The sequence below is a fragment of the Protopterus annectens genome, chromosome 13.part0 (assembly GCF_019279795.1).
Source record: "Protopterus annectens isolate FY-2018-M chromosome 13.part0, PAN1.0, whole genome shotgun sequence".
Classification (NCBI taxonomy): domain Eukaryota; kingdom Metazoa; phylum Chordata; order Ceratodontiformes; family Protopteridae; genus Protopterus; species Protopterus annectens.
The window spans coordinates 259,957,432-259,979,223 of NC_056747.1; the positions used below are offsets into that span (position 1 = coordinate 259,957,432).

At 38.1% G+C, this 21,792-nt stretch overlaps 1 protein-coding gene across 1 annotated transcript in view; it reads left to right on the top strand.

Moving 5' to 3' along the window:
• The window catches only part of ABCA7 (ATP binding cassette subfamily A member 7), an 882,362-nt gene that overhangs the window by 378,433 nt on the left and 482,137 nt on the right, over positions 1-21,792 (top strand). Inside the window, exon 17 of the mRNA XM_044053819.1 lies at positions 9,539-9,655. Within this exon, the coding sequence (XP_043909754.1) occupies positions 9,539-9,655 (117 nt within the window). The remainder of the gene's footprint in view (positions 1-9,538; positions 9,656-21,792) is intronic.

The following is a 21,792-nucleotide window of genomic DNA, read 5'->3' on the forward strand; positions in this document are numbered from 1 at the left end:
GTGTATGTCACCCAGCCAATAGCTAGCTAGCTGTTCACCAGCAAGAGGCACTCAAGCTTGGCTCCAGACTTGGGTCTTGGTATTCCTGATCTGAGTGAAGTTCTCTTTAAGTGAACCATCATAGAAGTCTTATTTTGTATCACTGTCTGACTCCTCTTCTCTGGTTTCTTTACATAAGATTTCAACTATCACAGTGACGAGGGCATGCAGATGCATCCGTCATAACATAGTCACTATCCCAGGAGGGGGTTAATGTGCACAAAAATCTCAAAAATATAAAAGCAAGCTATATTTACTTATAAAATATATTGCTACGTTGATTATTCATCACAAAAAATATTTTTTCTACAGTGGAAATGTACACACCTTCCTACTTAATTGTATGACTAATAAAATTGGTAAGCAGCGTTAAATTTTAAAATTGAAAATATTGCTCTTAAAATATTTGTTTATATATGGGCACCAATATTTTGCCATGCAGAGATGATTCAAGAAAATACTTTTACCTCCACTCACTTTTTTTCATGATGCTGTGGAATGGTACAGCATATAGAGGTAGATGTTTCCTCCCACATCAGCCTGCTAGGTTCTTTTTCTGGAGTGCCCTGAACATGAAAAAAGTGTTCTGTCTTGTATTCCTCTGTTAATTTTAACAATGATGTACAAAAGTTTCTTTACAGCATACCTTCACATTTGTAAGGATGAAATTGAAATAACTAACATTCAGAATTAAATGTGAAACACCTTATCTTGACCAAACATCCTTATTCTATAAAATGTTGCAGGTTCCATACTATTCCATGTCTTCACTTATTCTATAAAATGTTGCAGGTTCCATACTATTCCATGTCTTCACTTTTAATGAGCATTCAGGTTTCTTAGAAGCATACTAAATCAAGTGTTACAGTGCATCTTCCCTTTCCCTCTAACAATCTTGGCAGAGTGATAGACTGGCTTGCCCAAGGACCACATTACAGCCGTCCTCAAACCCTCCTGCTATCACATGAAGAACGTTTCACTGATTAAACAGCTTATTACACCTCCCAACAAAACTGAAAACACGACCACCGGCAGCAGGACAGTTCCAGAAAAACAAAATTTAATCCATAAAGACAGTGCAAAACAATAATGTAAGTGCTTTCATCTTGCTTCTATGAGCAAGATTTCTTCAGACCTTATAACTCTTGCCAGTATACCCATGGTTGTGTATGCATTGGTCCCTACTCATGGTGGTGCAGGCACTGGTCTTTTCATGCACTGATTTCTGTACCTTAGATGATGCATGCACTGGTCTCTGTATCCATGATGGTGCATGCACTAGTCTTTGTACCCTCAATGGTGCATGCAGTGGTCTGTTCATGCACTGGTCTCTGTACCTGTGATGGTGAATGCATTGGTCTCTGTACCCATGATGGTGCATACACTAGTCTCTTCATGCTTGGACTACTGCAGTGCACTCTACCTACAGATGACGGACATTGAACTCGACTGATTACAGCTGGTGCGGAGCTCTGTTCCCTGGCTACAAACAAGGGTGTCTAGACACCTTTAGATTACATTAGTGCTTTAGAAACTACCCTGTCTACCTATTCTGTTTTGAATTGCCTATAAAACATTTGTCGTGGTTATTTAGCTCTTCAGGACTTGGGTTTCACTTGTCTTAAGGAACTTCTCAGTTGATGTTAGCCTAGGCACATTCTGTATTCTACTTCAATTGGATTGCTTGAGGTTCTGTCTTGATACCTCTGGGGGTCATCCCTTTGCATACCAGGTGCCCTGCATGTGGAAGCATTAGCCCATTTGGCTTAGACTGATCAATGTGAAGTGCTTGCTGAAAACCTGGTATTTACTTGGTAACACATAATCAAAATTAAGCATTGGCAAGAGCAAACAATCGCATTTCAATTCCGAAATACAAGACGTTTGTGATCAAGTGAAACCCAGCCTAATGTACATATTGGTGAAGTGTTTTTCCCATTTCTGTAAGATGGAACAGTTTGCACAGCCATTAATATGAGGCTTTGCCCCCAACAGAAAAAAATGATTGACTGTTTTTGTTGTCTAATGTGTATATTTAGTTGAACAAAGTAAAACCAAGGATAGCGTTCCAAAAAGAATGAACCGGCTCAGAATAAAAAAACATGTTTATTTAATGCTTAAAACAATACAAGGTTAAGCGCTTTCATCTGAAACTTCATCAGACTTCATCAGAACCATATTCCCATACATCTTTACCCGTTTAATACTCAAACCAACCAGTAAGTCCCATAATTAAATTCATTCGTTCAAATCAATCATTGCTTGTTAAAGTGAACATATCAAAATGTTTAAAACATCCTAAAAATAACTTCTAAAATAACACATTAGTTCTTATTCTTTAAGGAAATTACGTAAGATGCAGAGAGATTTACATGAATAGCGAGATGGTAAAGCATACCCTGCACCTAAAGTAATGAGTTTGAAAAGGAGTGGTACTAATGATAGGTTAGAAAGAGGTGAAGGAGCAAACGGTTAGCCAGGAAACAAGAGATGAATGTTCAGAATTTCAACAGAGACAGCAATTGTTACCAAAGAGGAATGGGAAGAGTGTGAGGCGGAATGCATCTTCCAGTTGTATTCAGTTTAACTAAATGTAATATTAGTTGTGAAATAGTGAAAACTCACTTGGGCATTATGAATACCTTCTTAGATTTTCACATTTTAGCTACACAGATTTACTAATAAATAAGACCTATTTTGATTTATTTATGAAGGGTTTTCACTTTGCTCCTTCTAGGACAGTAAATGTGGTGAATACTTTAATTGATTTAAAGTTATTTGTAAGAAAAATAAATCTTAAATTGTTTTTAAATGATACTGGTGTTATGACTGAAGACTTGAGAAGGAAGAGCATTTACAACCCACCCTTACACCCTGTTTTAAAAGTTTTTGAGGAGCTTGTAGAAACCGAACTTAGGAAGTCAAAAATATTCAACAGGAGTGGAAGCATGAATCTATCAGAAAGGGAAACATTTATTATTACAGCAATTGAACTGTGGGCTTCGCATTATGAAGCCAGACAAAGGGGTGGTGTGGTCATTATGGATAATATTGATTGAGTGATATATGTTTGAGATAGAGTAATGAGTGTAAATATAGTTTAGTCTCTAGAAATGAAATGATCATCACTTACTCTGTTTTGTAAATGACCACTTTCTGCAGGGGAGTATGGGTATTAAGTTACTGGAATTTTTGATTGTAAAGAATCCTTGAATTCTGACGTTTTTTGGTATAGCTAAAATCCATAAAAAATGTAGAAACACCCCCTTTCATCCTATAGTAGCAGGGGCAGGATCTAAGATAGAACCACTCACTATTTACATTGATCACAGGTTAAAAAAGTTCATGAGTTCTATTAAACACATTTCTAGAGATTCTTGGGACTTAAGGAATATTTCTGATAATTTGTATGACCGGGATGTGGTTTTGGTAACAGTAGATGAGGTTGACTTATTTTCATGTATACCACAGGGTTACACAGCACCTTAATGGAGTGTGATTACTTAACAAATGGATTGAATCTGATTATAGAATTCATGGATAGAATCCTAAAGAACAACTATATTTTAATAGCGAATATTACAAACAAATTTAGGGACTGGTGATGGAGGCTTGTTGTGCCCCTATCTTTTCCAATTTGTTCCTTTACAATTAGGAAAAGAACTTTCTGTTTACTTCAAGTTATGCAAGCAAAATCATCCACTACACTCGGTTTTTGGATGATGTCTGTCTTTTTTGGAATGGGTCAGAGGTAGATCTGGAAGAATTTTGCAAATATATAGAAACAACTACCAGTTTTTTTAAATTTACTGGTGTCTTTTCAAAGGTGGCCATTAATTATTTAGATGTACACTTGTATGAAGATTTTGAGAACAGATTTCATTCCAGAATTTTTTGTAAGGATACGTACTCTAACTCTTATTTACAGTATTTAAGTGAACACCCATACCATCAGAGGAAGGGTTTAGTGAAGGCACAAATGATTAGGGTGCCTAGGATGACTACTAAACAAAAAGATTTCGAGGATTAAGATTTCTGAAGTGTTTATTTATGGAAAGGTGTTACCCTTCTAGTTTAATAGACAATTTAGCTGATGAGGTATGCAAGCAGAGAGAACAGAAATATTTTCCCCTTTTGGGTAAAGGAGAAATAGGGCAGACTCCCGGTATGGTTAACAGATATGTATGGATTGGCATTTGTGTATAACTTTTCTGCTAACTCTATGGAGGTAGAGAGTATTAAAAAATATTGGAATGTGTTAACCCTCAAACCGGATGTTAGCAGGAAAATAGGTCTGCCAGTATTTGTTAGGAGAAGAAATAGGAATTTAAAGGAAATTCTTGAGGCTGGTAATGCATTTAAAAGTAACAATCCCAATAAGAGGAATGGTACTTATAGGTGTGGTTGCTGTAACTAGTGTAGATTTAATGTTCTCTTTCAGCTGTTCCCATTAGGGGTCGCCACAGCTGATCATCTGTTTTCATTTCTTCCTGTAGTCAGCATATTGCTCTGTCACACCAACCACCTGCATGTCCTCTCTCGCCACATACATAAACCTTATCTTAGGCCTTCCTGTTACCTGGCAGCTCTGTCCTTAGCATCCTTTTCCCAATATACCAAGCTTCCCTCCTCAGCACATGTCCAAACCAATGCAATCTCGCTTATCTGACGTTGTCTCCAAACCGTCCAACCTGAGCTGACCCTATAATATACAGATTCCAAATAACATATGTGGACAACAACCAGTGTAGATTTAATGGCAGATAAAAATGAGATGCACCTTGAGACTAGAGGTGTTCGTATTAAACCAAAGGGACATTTTAATTGCAACAGTAAGGATGTGGTATATTTGGCTATTTGTAATACATGCTCAAGTTTTTACGTTGGGAAGACTGAGGGCTATCAGAAAGCGTATATATGAACACAGTTATTGATGTTACACATATTAAGGATACAAGTGCACTTTTTAGACATTGTAGAGAATGTGTTGAAAGTAAATGTACCTTTTTTATTTTGGAACAAGTGAAACAAGACCCAAGGGGGGGACCTTGAGAAGCCAGATTAGAGTACAAAGAATTATACTGACAACTAAAATTGGATGCAGCAAGGTCCCTAGGGTTAAATGGCAATATTAGTATTAATAGTGTTTTAAAAATACGAGCAGCAAATTTATAATTATAATATTTATTGTATGATTATTTTGTCACACCTGTATTACAAAGTTCTGTATTTATGGTGTGATATTATTTTTAATATGTTTATCACACATACATTTTCTTATTAATTTGGACCTAAGAAAAAAAGCTTGTTTTGGTGAGGGGGATTATTGTGAAGAACTAATGTTATTTTAGCAGGTGTCGTCATTTTTAGGATGTTTTAAACATTGTGATATGTTCACTTTAACAACCAGTGATTTGAATGAATTAATTAAGGGACTGCATTTTGATTAGTTGGTTTGAGTATAAAATAGGGAATAGGAATATGGTTCTGATGAAGTCTCAGATGAAAGCACTTAAACTTGTATTGTTTTTCGAATCATTAAATAAACGGGTTTTTTATTCTGAGCTGGTACATTCATTCTTAAAGTGTATATTTGATTGGGTTCTCTTTGTCGATTTACCCTAGATCTCTGAAATATATTATTCACAGAAATAGGCCATGAAAGATATTTGGTTTGAATTAGTGATTGACAGTGTGTTATGAAATTATTTTAAAATAATAAGCTATCTTACTTTGATAACTCGTGGCCTCCTGCAGAATATCTCACTATTTCAGGTGGAGCAGTTGCATTTCCCTGCATTTAATCCATCTAGAAGGAAATTATAGTTGCAACCACCACAGAAAGTCTGGTTGTCAGGGAAAGCAGTTTTAGTACACAAGACTTTAATAAGATCTCAGGAGATGCCTAGTAGACTAACCTTGTATTTTCTTGTAACACGCCAACATATCACATCACAGGTGTTTGCTGCAAAAGGCTTTCTGGAATGAAGGGCACTTTTTAATTATTTTGTTTATTTCAATATTTAAACGTCTAAACTTTTAGGGAATTTATAAAGTAGAAAAAATGTCAAAGCTGAAATAAATCACATAAAAATAATGCTTGAAACCTGGAATAAATAAACTAAGTTACAGAAGTTAAAAAAAATCAACTTTCTGGAGGTTTAAAAAGACTGTACTAAAATGTAGTATTTCAGGTACATTTGGAAGGAGGCCTCAGTGTTGTTTTCCTGAATTAGAGGACATATCTGTTTCCATAGGACTGGAACTGCATAAAAAAAAATTCCTACTTGAATGTCCAGAGTAAGTCCTGGAAACAGCTGGCAGCCTTTCACCTGATAATCTTAGAAGCCTTTCTTCAAATGCAGTGAATAAAATCTTGAAATAAAATAAATTTAGCTCATTGTTATATGCTAGTTGTGTGACAACAGCCTTTTGATGTCTGTCCTGATTGCTTCTGTAATGCTTGTGCACTGGCCTAGTAATCAAGGAGCCTCAAGCCTCACCACTAGCAGTAGTGAGGGGCATGCACATTGGGGGATATCAAGTACACACACACTGAAGTACAATTTCCCTTAAGAACACACACAGATCACAGTCAGTCTAGGGCTGGCTTCTCCCTTTCTCTCCAGATCCCCAATAAGACTCCCACTGGCACAGCTATAGGGTTCAGATCTCAGCCTAGTGGTCAAGCTAAAACCTTCAGCACCCTGTCTGTCCAACCAGTGCTTTGTGTCCTTGCCCAAGTAACTGACATGCACACACTTTAAGATTTGATTTATATACAAACCACAGACACTCCTGGGGAAGGCTGGCACAGGTTCACCAGCTATGCCCCCTTTCTGCCCAGACTATAAGGTAGTACCGACTACCACCCACTAATATCAGCTACTGTAAGGGCCTTCCGAAAGGGTGACCAATTTCACTGTGTAATGTTACTGTTACCCAAATAGTAAGTGTGACTGAGCAGCAAAACTGTTGGAGTGGCTTGGACAGTACCACCAAATACACGCAAGTACTCTAGAGCTTAAATTATCTCTACACAAAACAGCCACAGTTGAAAGGTTTAAAAATATTTAATGTGAAGTTGTTCAATCTCTCCGTTCATTCTTCACTGATGGGTTTGGAGCTGATCCTCAGCTCCGACACGGCTGTTAGCAAGCTCAAGGTTTTCCAGTTGCTCGAGACCCAGCCCCTTATCCCATAATGCACTGCTGGAATTACCTCAGATCTAGTTTGCTGTGGCATGGATCTCTGTGTTTCCAGCTTGCTCGAGCCTAAATCTTCATAGATTATTCAAAAATCACAAGTTTTTTTTTGTCTTTTCTTCTATTAGAAATATATATACTTATAGTTCACTTGTTAGAATAGTTTTTATAGCCCCATTCCCTGTTAATACTATACTATGTGTGTTTTTTCATAGTGGCCTTGTGTTGGCCGACTTCTAGTAGTAGTGTACATTGGTAGTTAGATTAGAGTTTTAGTATTAGTTTGAGTGCTTAATACTATTTAGCTAATTTTTGGCCCCCTTTGCTTTTGGGCCATTGTTTCAGTGTTTATTGGTGGTTGTGTTCCTATCACTATTAGTTAGCCTTTGACTTCATTATTGTGGATAGTGATTTTTGGTTATTGGACATGTCTGAGGAAAAACAAAAGCATCCTTAGTCTGGGTTCAAAAAGTGCCCAGACTGTGGAGAAAAGATGTCCATTACTGATGCGCATGTGCAATGTGTATAACTGTCTAGGAGCTCTTCACTTGCAAGAGTCATGCAGCATATGTCACTCCATTTCTTCCAGGGTTACATTAGAAAGGAAGAGGAAATTGGTGGACAGGGGTTTACTAAAACACCCTTTTGTCGCGCCTTGAGTGACCAGGATGTGGCCAGTAAGTCCTTTTGTTCTTCCCAATCCTCAGGAGACTCAAAAGCCACAAAAAAATCTAAGAAAAGTGAGGATGCTGGGTCATCGGCTCCACAGTTCTTGGAGCCAAGTGTCCCTTCTTCTTGGATTCGGTCTACTGTTCTGGAGCCGGTATCAGAGTTGCCATCGTCTGTTATTCTCCAATCTGTACCGTTGGTGCACTCGTTTAGGTCCTCTGTTAGTCTTTCTGATCTGGACATGGACCGATTGGTACAGAAGCTGTTAGGGACACCAGGCCTAGCTAAATTGTTGTTGGCTCTGACCCTAGCATCGGAACCGAAGACCATTACTCTGGAATTGACTGCTCCTCATCCGAGCCGTACTGGGCTTTTGGAGCTGGAGGAAGCTGACCTGATAATCGAAGAGCCCTTGGAGCTGACACCTGCTCCAGTGTTGTCAGTTCCCTCTGCTCGGACATCCTCGTCGCCGACCAGGGACTCTAGGAGCCGACATTCTCCTGTCTTGTCCAGGGAGGGTAGTCACACCGACTTGTCGGTGCCGACTCTTCCTCTCGGGGCTTCGGCTCAGATGAGCTCGGCTCCTACCTCGGGCTCGGAGCCCACGGCCTCTGTGCGGGAGGGGCTTGAGGTTCCTTCAGGTCTTTTGACTCCTTCCTATTGGAGCCGTGATGCCTTTGAAGCCATGAGGTGAGTATTGTCTCCTACGACTTCCTCGACATCAGGATTGGTCTCTTCTTCCCCTAAGGCACCTGTGTTCGCTTCTGTTTCCATCGGCTCCAAGAGTAGAGACCCTGAACCTCAGGTGGCCCCACTGGGCACTCCCTGCTCTTCTGAGACTTCCCCGGATTAAGCTTTCTGCTCCATACATTCAGGGTCCAGGACTCAATTTTGATCTCTGGTCATGCTGTTTGGACTTTGCATTTTCTGCTCATGACAGCATTGATTTTCTGAGAACACCATGATAATTAATGCCTTTTATTCTAGTCTCAGTTTAATGTTATTGTACATACTTCGTGATTAAGCATTACATTTAGAACCAATAAGTACCACATTTTGCACCCATTTCCCCAAATATCTGCTGGTTGATTGCACTGTATATGGATACTTTATAGTAGCCATATATTCTTGACCTTCTCGCCTGAGTTGTGGCTGAAAAGCTATATTGTGATCAGTTTACTTACATGTTTAACAACTGTAGAAGTTAAACTACAAACATTTACAATTAAAGAAGCTGTGAGGAGATGTTACACACCCTTTCTCATACTCAGAGAAGATGTGCTTGTACTACCATCAGCATTTGGTTGGGGCTGAGCAGTTAAGAAGGTGCTGGTCTCCTGTTACACTGGTGTGGCTTATGTGCTAGTTAACCTAAGAGTTGTTAACCTCTACTATGTTTGTTGCTGTTAATGTTTTGCATTCCAGAAGAATGTATGTGGTCTTGTGACTCTGTTTGGAATGAAGAAGAGGATAGGAGATGAAACTAACAAGAGTCACTAAATTGCCTTCTGTTTGGATTCCATTGACATAATTGCATTTGCTGACCATTTGCTGTTGCTCTCCTTCTATTTATACTACTTGCTATTTATATTCTGAGAGAAGTAACTTGTTTGCTTTCCATTTAGGGCAGTATGGTATTCCAAAACCCTGGAACGTTTTCTTCCTTCGGAGCTACTGGTGTGAAACATTCTCTCAAGAACTGAATCTACCTCACACACAGTCTGGTCAGAAGTTCCCTGAAGGTAATGTAATAGATCTTGTACATATAAGTTATAGCTCTGTTCAAATGTATTGTACATGGTCAGTTATTTTTGTGTGTAATGAGGACACTGATGAAAATGTAGGCACTGGTTAAAAGAGCATGACAAAAGAAAAATTAGTGTGCTTTTTCTCATTCTTGCATAGAGGAATGACTGGATTAAGGCCCTTTGCTTGATCTAGTAACAAGTTTTAGTTATGTATCTGGTCCTCAAGTCTGCAGGAGACAATTTGATATTAAAAATGTCTAGGAGTGCACCATGTGTCTTTGCATGAATAACTATTTTTAGGTAAACTCTAGTATGAGTGTGTGGCTAAACTTCAATATTTGAAGATATACATAGTTTTTTGTGTTATTAAGCTAGTAGGTTTTTAGACAGGTATTGGGATGCGTCTGCTTTAGTTTGAGGGCTTTCAATAAAACAAAAGTTTTCTGTAATATGTGACACATGTTGAAATGTATATGCCAAGAAACAACTGTATAAAAGATCAACTTGCTAAACAGTGTATGCATACAAGACAGAAGCTGGAACTAGACATTTAACTTATACATATACAGTGATAAAATGTAAATGTGTACTGCATTAAAAAGTGTAGAGTTCAAATTGGTACGTTACAGGAGACACACTTGGAAATAACTGAATTTGTGAATTTGATAAAGAAAGTTTTTTTTGGATGGTTATTCAGCAGAATACCTGGGACAGAGGAAAAGAGCATGTAAATTAATTGAAAATGAGCTCCAGTAGTGATAGAAGAAAATAAAAAGTCAATGTAAGATTTGTAGTACTAAGGAGCTAATGGGAAGGGAGGAGGGTTACACTGAAATGTATTTATATCTCACCTAAAACTGCTATAATGGAGCTTAAGAAAATTCTAAGAGAAATAATCCAGTTTTCAGTAAGGAATATTGCTTATAGGTGAGGACTGATACGTGATTTGCAAAAGTGAAGATGTGTCTTGGGGGCATGGAAGGGAAAATATAACAAAGGAGAGTAGATTTTTGAAGAAATTTATGAAAATATGTTGCATGGAAGATATGAATTCAGTACTAGGATATCAGAGTAAATTTGCATATTATTCCGCAAGATACAAAAACTGGGCTAGGTTAGACAGAGTTTACATTTCACAGGAACAAGTGAATTTAAATGAAGGTCTTGAATAGTAAAACACAGGATAATGAAATAAAAATGAAACACTGATGCTTTCCCACCTATCTGTTGAAAAGAGGAATTTAATGAATGGGTAGTGGAAATTGTTCAGTAGTTATTAGAGAAGATATAAATTTCTTCTGAAAATATAGCCAGGGAGTGAGATAAAATTAAAGTGGAGTTTAAAAATAGAGTAGAAATAAATGAAAGGGAGATATGGTTAAGTAACAATTATTTAGAGGGACTTTCAAATGTTAAAGTATTGCAAAATAGCAGGACTCTCTCTCTCAGAATGAGAAGACTAGCAACTGCAGAATGCTAAACAAAATAAGGGATTACCTCTAATATGCATGAGTTAGAAAGATTGCTGTTAAACAACTGGTTTTTGATAGTAACTCTAGAGGGTAAAACCTTTTAGCACAATGATTCAGGCAACAGAAAGTAGAAAAGGCTGTCGCCAAGATTAGGGATATTATAACAAATAGGATAACAAGATCCTGTAAAAAGTATTAGAAATATTTTGGAAATTCTATGAAAGTCTGTATAAAGCATAGAAATATGGAAATCAAACGGTACAAATGGAAATGTTCATATAATAATTAAATATGCCAAGGTTAGAGGTAGATGAGGCTCTTTTACTAACAGTTTGGATAGGATATGAGATAAAAATGGTGATGTATAACCAATATTCAGGAAAGTCCCCAGGAATAGATGGGATTCCTGTAGAAGTTTGAAAGGTAGGAGGGAAAAAACTGATACAGATCTGGATGGTTTTAGTTAACAGTATTTTAAGTGGAGGAGAAGTACCAACATCCTGGAAGAAAGCAGTGGTAGCTGTAATACCTAAACAGGATAAAGATCCATCAGATCCAGTTTAATACAGGCCCATTTAAATACTAAAACCATGATTATAAAGTGTCTGTAATGGGTAAAAGAATGGCAAAAGTGATGCCAAAATTGATAGATATTGATGTCAGTTTGTGGAGGGGAGGCTAACATTCATCAACATTAATGGAACATTGATGATCCAGAGGGGAAGCAGAATGTAAAATAATTCCACTGTTGTTGTTTGGTATTGATGCATAGAAAGCATTTGACAGAGTAAGCTGGGAATTTGAGCAGGGTAATGGAAGCATTTGCATTCCCTGTTAAAATTATAAGGTCGATTAGGAGGATATATGAGGGATCGGAGGTGAAAATTAAAGTGGGTGGATTCCTGTATGATAATTTATGCTTGAGCAGAGAAACCAGGAAAGGATGTCCTCTTTCTCCTTTATTTTAGAACCATTGACAAAAAAATAAGGAATTCATAAATGCAATGGTATAATTGGTATGGTAGTCCAGAAAAGCTGGCTGATATTTTACACCTGATAAAACCAGAAAAGGACATTGCAGTGTTGTGGAACATTTTGAGACAGTTTCAGATCTTTTCAGGATACAAAATGAATGAAGCCACAACAAAGGCAACAGCGATAAATTATGTAGTCACACACAAATTGGTTCAGCAATATCCATATTTATGGGGACATGATAAAATGAAGTCTTTAGGAGTGTGAATTAAAATGATTCCAGTGGTGAAACTCTGGATGTGTGGGAGAGAGAAAACAAACTATAGTACAAAAACTGAGAAATTGTAAGCCCTTGTTATATAGATAGCAAAGATACAAGCAGTTAAAATGTTTTTAGTCTCTGTAATCTTGTATACAGGTCAGGCATATTTTTATCAACCAGAGGAGGAGTTGTGGATAGCAATAAAGAGCTGAAGGATTTTATCTGGGAGGGGAAGACTGTGAGAGTCAAGTGGGATAAGTTGATTTTTCCAATAGAACAAAGGAGATTGGGATTGCCTGATTTCAAGGTTATTTCAAAGCTACACAGTCAAGGCTCTTATACGTAGCCCAAACAAAAACCTATAATTCAAAGTGGAAAGTGGTGACGGAATTGTTGGGGGGGGCTCAAGAAACAAGGAGATAATGGAATTTTGGATGCAGACTTTTAAGGAGAATATCAATCCTACAAAATATTATATTCATAAAGTAGTTGAAGGTATTCTAAGAACTAACAACACGGGAATGGAGAAACATTCTGCCGATAAGGATGACTTCAATTAGGGTTACAGACAGTAGGCAAGAAGGGGCTGAAATTTATTGGAGAAAACTGGCAAAGCAACCAAGGTATTGTGAGCAAGTAACTAGAGAGGGAAAGGTAATAGAATGGGAAGATGCCAAGAATTTATTTGGACTGCAAGTTAGAAATTGTCTTCCATACCAAGGATTGATGTCCAAGTATAGGCATAGAGAGAAAGAAGTAAGGGTCCTAAACAAAAGGCCAGCATTGATAGAGTTTTTAGTAGAATCTACAACAGAAGCTGCTTTTAAAAAAAGGAATAATTAGTAGAGCATACAGAATATTGCATGATAACTATAAGAATCAATCAGAGGAGGTTAGGAAGGATTAGGAAGAGAGATTGTATAAGCAATTCACAAAAAAACAATTAGGGATATATGTTTACCTCCCAGATATGTAACACAATCTAGAAGATTTAGGATTTTTGCTTGGAATTTTTTAAATAGATATTTTTATACCCCAAGAAAACGCCAGCAAATTTTTCTTCAGGTAGACAGCAAATGTTGGAGGTATGATGGGGAACAAAAAGGTAATTGGGGACATATGTTCTGGTGTGTGTAATGAGTTGGCAGATTTTAAAGAATCTCTGCAGACAACTCTATCAGAGATACTAGTTGAACAAATTGGTGTAGCTAGGAAAATTATTTTTCTGAGCTATGATACAGAACTGAAATTGCCTAGACATAGTAAAGCCTTGCTGAGTCTAAGTATGGTGGCTGCCAAAAAAGCAATTGCTAGAAAATGGAAATCAAAGTCTAAACCCAGCTGTACTAGAGGTAGTGAATATAGCGGCAGAGGTAAAACAATTGGAATTGGGATCTTTAGGAAAGGGTAGGAGCAAATTACATAGGTAAAAATGGGAATTGTGGGAACAGTACATATAGGGGGAGGAATGATGTTTGAAAGATGGCAGGATTTGAATTAGTTATGTAATGTTTGACTGAAAATGATTGGGTAGATTATAAGTCTTAAAACTAGGATTATGTCCGTAGGGTTTGTGATGTAAAATGCTTGCAGCTGGCTTTGTGTCAATATGATTTTTCATTTGTATAAATGTATGCTTGCCTATGTCATAATGTAATTTATGTATTTATTTGGCATTTGTTAACTGGGATAGTCTGACTGGGTCACATAACCTGTTTAAAAAAAAAAAAAAAAAAAAAAAAAAAAGGCTCCCCAATTATACATATGCATAGGTAAATAAAAAATTACAACCAAACATTTTGATAGGAATTTACACAATACATTGCAACTACAGTTTTAATGAGACTTCACACAAAACAGTATTACAGGTTAAAACTGAGAAACTGATATGTGCAATTAGTGTTTTGCTAATAATTTAACTTCATTTTGAAGTCATTCCTATGTATTAACTGTAGTTTACTAGAGACGAAGAGTAGTTGATGTACTTATTAGCATCATGACATGAGGACAGGCTTACAATAGACTGTAAAGGTTTGTATAAACAGCATTAATTAGTGAAGGGTAGAAGTAGCAGAGGTTTGAGAGATTATGATTTTAGTGGGGTCTAGAGAGAAAGAAGAAAGTAGGCAGAGGTAGGGGTGAGAGAGACAAAAAAGAATGTAGACAGACATTGGGGTGAGAGGAGGAGAGATTTTGGTAAACTTCAATGATGTACAGGGGGTAATAGGAGATTGGACAGACACAATTGGTGGGTGGCCAGAGGAGTAGTAGTGGAGAATTAATCTGAATTAAACATGTGCAGAACCACAACTTGTTTAGGTGTACTTTTAAAGAGACTTTAAAGAGTTGTAGGCTTAGGGTTGCTCTGTTGTTTGAAGGGAGAGAATTCCATTGTTTAGAAGTAGCATTAATAGTATAGAAATTTGCCATGTCTTTTAGAAGGTTTGGAGATTTCTTGTACGTTTTTGTCTTCTGATCAGGGTGATCTACTTTGGTATATAGTGTTTGTTACTTAACTCCTCAAAAACCAAACACTAATAAAAATGTTTCTTGTTTTAAAAAAATTGTATTGTACCCGGCCTCACACTATCCTGCCTAACCAGCTTGTAAAATGGTTTTGCTCTTTAACTAATAGCCCTTGTCTGACTCATTCATTCTTGATGGTAAAAGTAAGATATTCCAGTAAAAAAAAAATCTGATCACTGCATTTCACTGGCTAATCCTATAGAATAATCTCTTTAGTGGTGTGGAAGTTTGAATGACATTGTGAAGGCAACCTATGGCCAAGCTCTGAAACATGAATACTGTGTAGCCATAGCCTTTTGCAAATCTGTTTCCCTGTAATACATGATTAAATTAAGGAGGTGTAAGTAGTTAAGTTATACAGCCTCCTCTACCTAGAAGTAAAATTCATAGTTAAGTGCCTTTTGAGTTATTCATACAGCTATTTGAAATGTGGCTGCTGCTTGTTCCATGGGATTCTGGAATTTTGTTTAAAAAAAGGGCTCCATACTGGCTCCTCTTTTCTCCATTTTTATAAATAAGCTTGCACTTCACATTCCCCAACTTCCAGTCTTAGTATATGCTGATAACATGGTTATCTCAATTCAGCATGAGGTGCAAAAAGATCCCCACTCTCTCATTAACTAGCTCAGTAGTAAAAAAATGTTAAACTCCTCAAAAAACAAAACTATACTCTTCAAAACCCTCACTAAAAGATAAAAGAACCCCGACTTGCATCTTATTCTTGATCACCTTAATGATGGTATTGATCAGGTTAACACCTTCAGATAGCTAGGAGGGTGGCTTGAACCCTTGATTAACTTCCAACATTATCTGAAAAAGACCCAGAAAAAAGATAACCCCCCACTATTTTTCTGAACCAACAAAATCTCTTATTTCCTCTCCCATCCAAGAAGAAATGCTGTTGGTAAAGGAATTCTAGCCCAGCTTGAGTCCTGTCCATCTCTTGTAGCATCTGCCACCAAAAGAAATTCTGTCACCATCCAAATGTCTCCAATGCCATCTGCTCCTTTTCCTCAAAGTATGAACACCACTGTCTTACACTAGCCAAAACCAACTGGCTGCCAGTTCAGCAACAAACCAGCCAGTTCTTGGCTCTCAACTTTTCTGCTCCTGGAAGAAAACTCTTGCCCTTCTCTTTCCTCTAGCTTATTTAGACAGCCAATGTCATGTAACCTTTGATCTCACAAATACTCAGGGCCTCTCTTGCAAGTATGTAAAACAGACTTCAGTGCTCTAACCACTCGCTTTCTACCCTTGGACCCAGTGTCTAGAGGGATCATTCATCAAATCTTAAAGACCTCACTAACTACTCATCCTATTGGACACAACAAACATTTCACATCACAAGCTGATTGTAAGTGCTTTGCTTTAAGTTACATAACCTATTTTTCCTGATCTCTGGCACACACTGCCTATCATTTTCACAATAACATCTCTTCAACTCCTAACTCTGATGTAAAGATTGTACATAGTGGTTTCTGTTGATTACCTGTTCACACCTCACAAACTCATACTTGCTAAACTCATCTCAATAGGAGCATGCCTTCAAGCCTTAACTCAATCTTTTCACTTCTTCTTCTTAACAGCCTTCTCTACTACTATACTCTTACCTCCTATGAATATCTTATCCTTAGCCAACCTCCTGTATTAGCCAAACACACCACATCTACACTTCCTCTACCTGACCAAACACACATTAATATACTATCAACCTGTCCCTACCTTCCCCCTCTCTACCACAAAATACACCACTATAGATTCCAAACCTCTAAACGATTTTATCTAATACCCTGCAAAACCTAAAAGTATTTCAAGTCCCACAAACACTTTTATTGATATATGGTGACATCCACCCCAACCCTGGCCCCAATACTCTCATAAGCCATACCCCATCAAATCTAACTTCTAACTGTTCTCGTCACCTTTCTCCTCTGACTCCCTCTGTATTGCTCACCTAAATATTCGTAGCATCAACAATAAAATTACACAACTCCATGCCTTAATTGATTTCTATGCCTTTGATATTCTCTGTCTCACTGAAACTTGGCTTAAACCCACTACCAAAGAATTTACTCCCCAGGTTATAGCACCTTAAGGCAAGATCGTCTTAGAGAAAAGAGCTTAAGGCAAGATCGTCTTAGAAAAAGGGGCGGGGTGGCCCCTCCCAGCTAATGCTGAAATACTCTGTGCCAAACTCAAGTTAATAAAACCAAGGCTATTTATATCATATGTTCCTACATCCCTCCAGGCAAAAACATTAGCACACTAGAAAATATCCTAGGCTGGGTCTCCAGTAACTTTCCCAGGAAACCATAATCTTAGGAGACTTCCATATCTCCAAAACCCTCCATTCACCTTAATCTCTTTAACTTTCACCAAACCATCAACTCCCCTACTAGAATACACAAATCAACCCACAAACAGACCACTCTAGATTGGATACTAGTTAACAACAATCCCTCTCCTATAAAACAGGAATACTCCTGACAACATCAGTGACCACCTCCTGACCTTTATCACTAAACAAAAATACTACAATCCCAAGCAAGCTACCAAAACAGATTTTAACCTAGCATCCTTTCAAAGCGAACTCAAAGAATACGACTGGTCAACTCTAAAATACCTCCCAATACCCATTTCAATAATACCTTCCTACAAATTCTTGACCATCATGCCCCACCCCGCTTAATCAGACTAAGCTCCAAGGCAGCCCCATGGCTCTCCAAAACAACTAAACAAAATATCTAGAAATAAACTATGGGCTAAATGGAGGTCCACAAAAAACCCTACCGACCACCAAAATTTTAAGCACCTCAGAAACACAACAAAGAAACTTATCTATGTAGATAAAAAAAACTATCACTTCAAATATCAGCAAAACCAAAACCCCAAACAATTTTGGTCAGGAATAAACAAATTACTCCATCCAGGGAACACCAAGACACCTACCCCAGCTAGTCTAGCTCAAACCCAAGCTGACACAATAGCCAACACCTTCAATGACTTCTTCTCTCAAACAGTCACCTCTCTGGCAAACACCATGACTCCCCTATCCCCCCAGGCTAAAGTTTAATACTGTCTCCACAACCTATATACGTAATTACTATCTAAACTCAAACCTTGCACCCCTTCTGCCGACAAGCTACCAGCTGAATATCTTCAACTAGCTGCAACGAACTAGCCTACCCAGTCTCCATCTTAATAAACAGAACTATAACTGAGTCCAAAATCCCATCCTGTTGGAAAATCTCCCATATCATTCCACTCCATAAAGGAGGTAACTCTAACGAACTTTCCAATTTTCGGCCTATTGCCCTTCTATCTCCTCTATCCAAAATAATGGAACGCTGCATACACCATCAACTCTTACATCACCTCTTGAATAACAACTTGCTTGTAGACTCTCAACATGGTTTCAGGCCCTACCACAGTACCTCTACTGCCCTTCTCTCCTTCACTGACATAATCAACAAAAATTGCAACAACAACCTGTTCTCCTCTGCACTATTCTTAGACCTCTGTCAACCATCAACTTCTCCTCCACACTTTAGAATCCCTGTCACTCGACTCACTAGCACTACAGTGGTTTGACTCCTATCTAACAAACAGAAAACAAGCAGTCCTTTGGGACAGCCATCTATCCTCTCAACTCCCAGTGACTATCAGTCCCACAAGGGTCCATCTTAGGTCCCCTACTTTCTCTATATTCATAAATAACCTGCCTACTTCCCTCCCTACAACCATCTGTATACAGTATGCTGATTCTACTCTCATCTGCTCTGCTCCATCCCCAGTAGAACTCCACCTCTACCCAACTGGTTTCACAGCTGCAGAAAAATGGTTTCAACACATCTGTCTCCTCCTAAATCCCAAAACCAAACTTCTACTTTTCACTCCAACCCTTAAATCCACCCCAATCACTTTTTCCATTGTGTCCTGCAATGGCACTGTATTCCACAAAACTGCTAGGTGTTACCATAGACAATCAGCTAAACTTTGACTATCACATTGATTTAACTATCAAGGCAGTTAATAAAAAGATAGGTGCCCTCTACAGACTCAAACCCTTTCTTACTGCCACATCCCGAGTATCCCTTGCCCAAACTCACCTCATCTCTACACTACTGTATGCCTCTCCTGCCTTTATCAACATTTCTAAAGCTAACCTTCAGAAACTGAATCTAGCCTACCATAGTATTGCCAGATTTGCAACTGGCTCTCCTTTCCATACTCATCACTGCCTTAACTTACAGAAACTCAACTGGCTAGAACTTCCAAACCTAATACTCCTACAGCAACTAGTCATGACTTTTAAAATTCTACATTACCCCTCCAATACACCCATACTGAACAACCTTATCACACCTTATAAAATCTCACGACACGCCGCTCAGCCAACAAGCTCCTAGTAACTACTCTCAAATCTCATAATAAAGCAGGTGACTCCTTATTTGCAAATACTGTCGGATCATATTGGAATAAACTTCCCACTGAACTGACCTCCCTAAGCTCATGTCAGCTTTTCAAAAAACAGATTAGAAATTATTTACAAAATCACTGGCTATGCCCATGCTCCAATCCTGACTGATAACTGCTATACTACCTGCTTTCTTAGCTAACACTGTATATTAAATACTACCTTTCTCTTTGACAATGTTTGTTTCTTTCTTTTTCGTATAGTGATATTTAATCTGTAACGATTATAGTATGATAGTGGAGCTTTCCTCCTCAACCCTTTGCAGAAAATAGATAATTATCTGGCCAGATTAGACCAGTAATACTGTATATTCATTTGTACTTTGCTTTTTTAGGCACTGTTTTCATTGTTTTATTGTTTGATTATTTTCTTGATTAGTGTTTTAGTTTCCTTTAACTGTATAATTAGTATGATAGTGGAGCTTTTCTCCTCGGGCCTCTGCTGAAAATGGACATGTATCCAGCCAGACTAGCCCGGTTAACAAATGTAAAATAAAATGTAAAATAAATAAATAAATAAATAAAATACCTTCTTAAACAGTATTTTCATTCATATAGCAAGTAGTTCTTTGTTTTATTGTGAACTTTTATTATGTAAACTATTTTTGGGTTTTTTTTCCACATGGAGTGTGCTGACTTTTTGGGCTGAGACTGAAATTGCTCTAATGGGATGAGTGCTCCAGTTAGCAGTTCGCATAAGTAAATAAAACTGCTTAGTTTTGTCCTTTTGGCTTTTTGTTGATATGAACATCATGCCGCTTTATGGAGAATTATATTTAAACAATGTTCCTTGCAAAAATGTTTGACTGAGATTATTTATTCTATACAGAAAGCCTTTGTGAGCACTTATGCACTGAAATGCCTTGCACACCATCACTGAAGCTACTTGTTAAAGTGAAGAAAATTAATTTAAGCAGACTGGCAGCATAAGTGATTATATTTTGTAATTTACTTATTCAGAGGTCTAAAGACAGAGGTACTGAACTACAGACAAGTATGGTGAAAGCTCAGTGCAGCTGTGTTGAAGCTTAGTACACAGTCAGATAAGGAGAAAATGCCACTGAGACTAGAATAAGAGGCATTAATTATTAAGCTGTTCTCAGAAAAGCAACTGTCATGAGGAGACCACAGTCTACAGTCACCAGTGATCAGCTAACGTACCACAGTAGTAGATGTTTTCATAATCACTGCTGCACTAGCCATAGCTATACAAGTTATGTCTTGCTAAGGATACAAGAGCCATCCATCTTCCAAAGCTTCACGGCAACTTCCATGTGCCCAAACTGTTAGCTTTAGATGAGCTGACATAGTCAGTTTTGGGAGCTGAGCCCTTCACAGCTTTCATGCCAGCAGAAAAGAAGTGGATAAATCTGTGACGAGGACAGTGCTGGAAAAGTAAAATCAATTGTCTTCATCCTGCCAACAAAAGCATGCAAAAATAAGGGGAATTGAGGGGAGGGAGTGGCCAAAGCCAACTTCATGCTACTCAAGTCAGAAGTGACAAATGTCATGACACCCATGCAGACAGGAACTGAAAGTTCTACTGCTGAATCCTACACTAAGGCACTGTACGAGCACATCCACTTTTGCATGAATCATGCCATCCCAAATAGAACCAAGACACTCTCCTCCAAAAAAGGAAGCCAATCTGGTGCTCCCCTGCCATAAGCAACCTTTACAACAAAAGGAATAAACGGTTGCAGAAAAGAAGAAAATCCCAGGATGCAAAAAACTCCCTTACCAGCCTCAGTAAGAAGCTGAGATCCCTCATAAAATACTTCAAAGCTAGTTACGAAAATAAAATTGCCAAAGATTCCAAAGACAACAAGGCATTCTATAGCTATGTCAAGAATCTAAATGGCAATGCTCAGATCTGCTCTGAGCTACAATAGAATGGCATTAAATATACTGATCCCAAAGATATTGCTAATATCCTGGCAGATCGATTCAGTGCCAACGTCACCCCTGTCTCACCCCCTAAAGGGCCAGTCTCAATACCAAAAGATTGCTAAATTTCGGTAATAATGGCCACACGGGTAAAAGCCGCTCCAAAGTTAAGAATTACAGCATCCATGGGACCAGACGACATCCTGGGCTGTGTACTACATGAACTACAAAATGAACTGGCACCTCACTTAAGTGTCATGTTTAATCATAGCCTCACTTCAGGCATCGTGCCCACTGAGTGGCGCACAGCTACAGTTATCCCACTCCAGAAGGGAGGATCCACCTAGGATCCTGGGAACTACCGGCCCATCAGTCTGATCAGCTTTATCTGCAAGGGCATGGAACGTATTATCATGGAACTTATAAACAAAGACATTGGCAATCTTCAAACACTGGACCCCACCCAGTTTGGGTTCGTGAAGGGCTGATCTAATTTCCAGAACCTGATTGACTTCTTCGAATCAGTCTCCAGA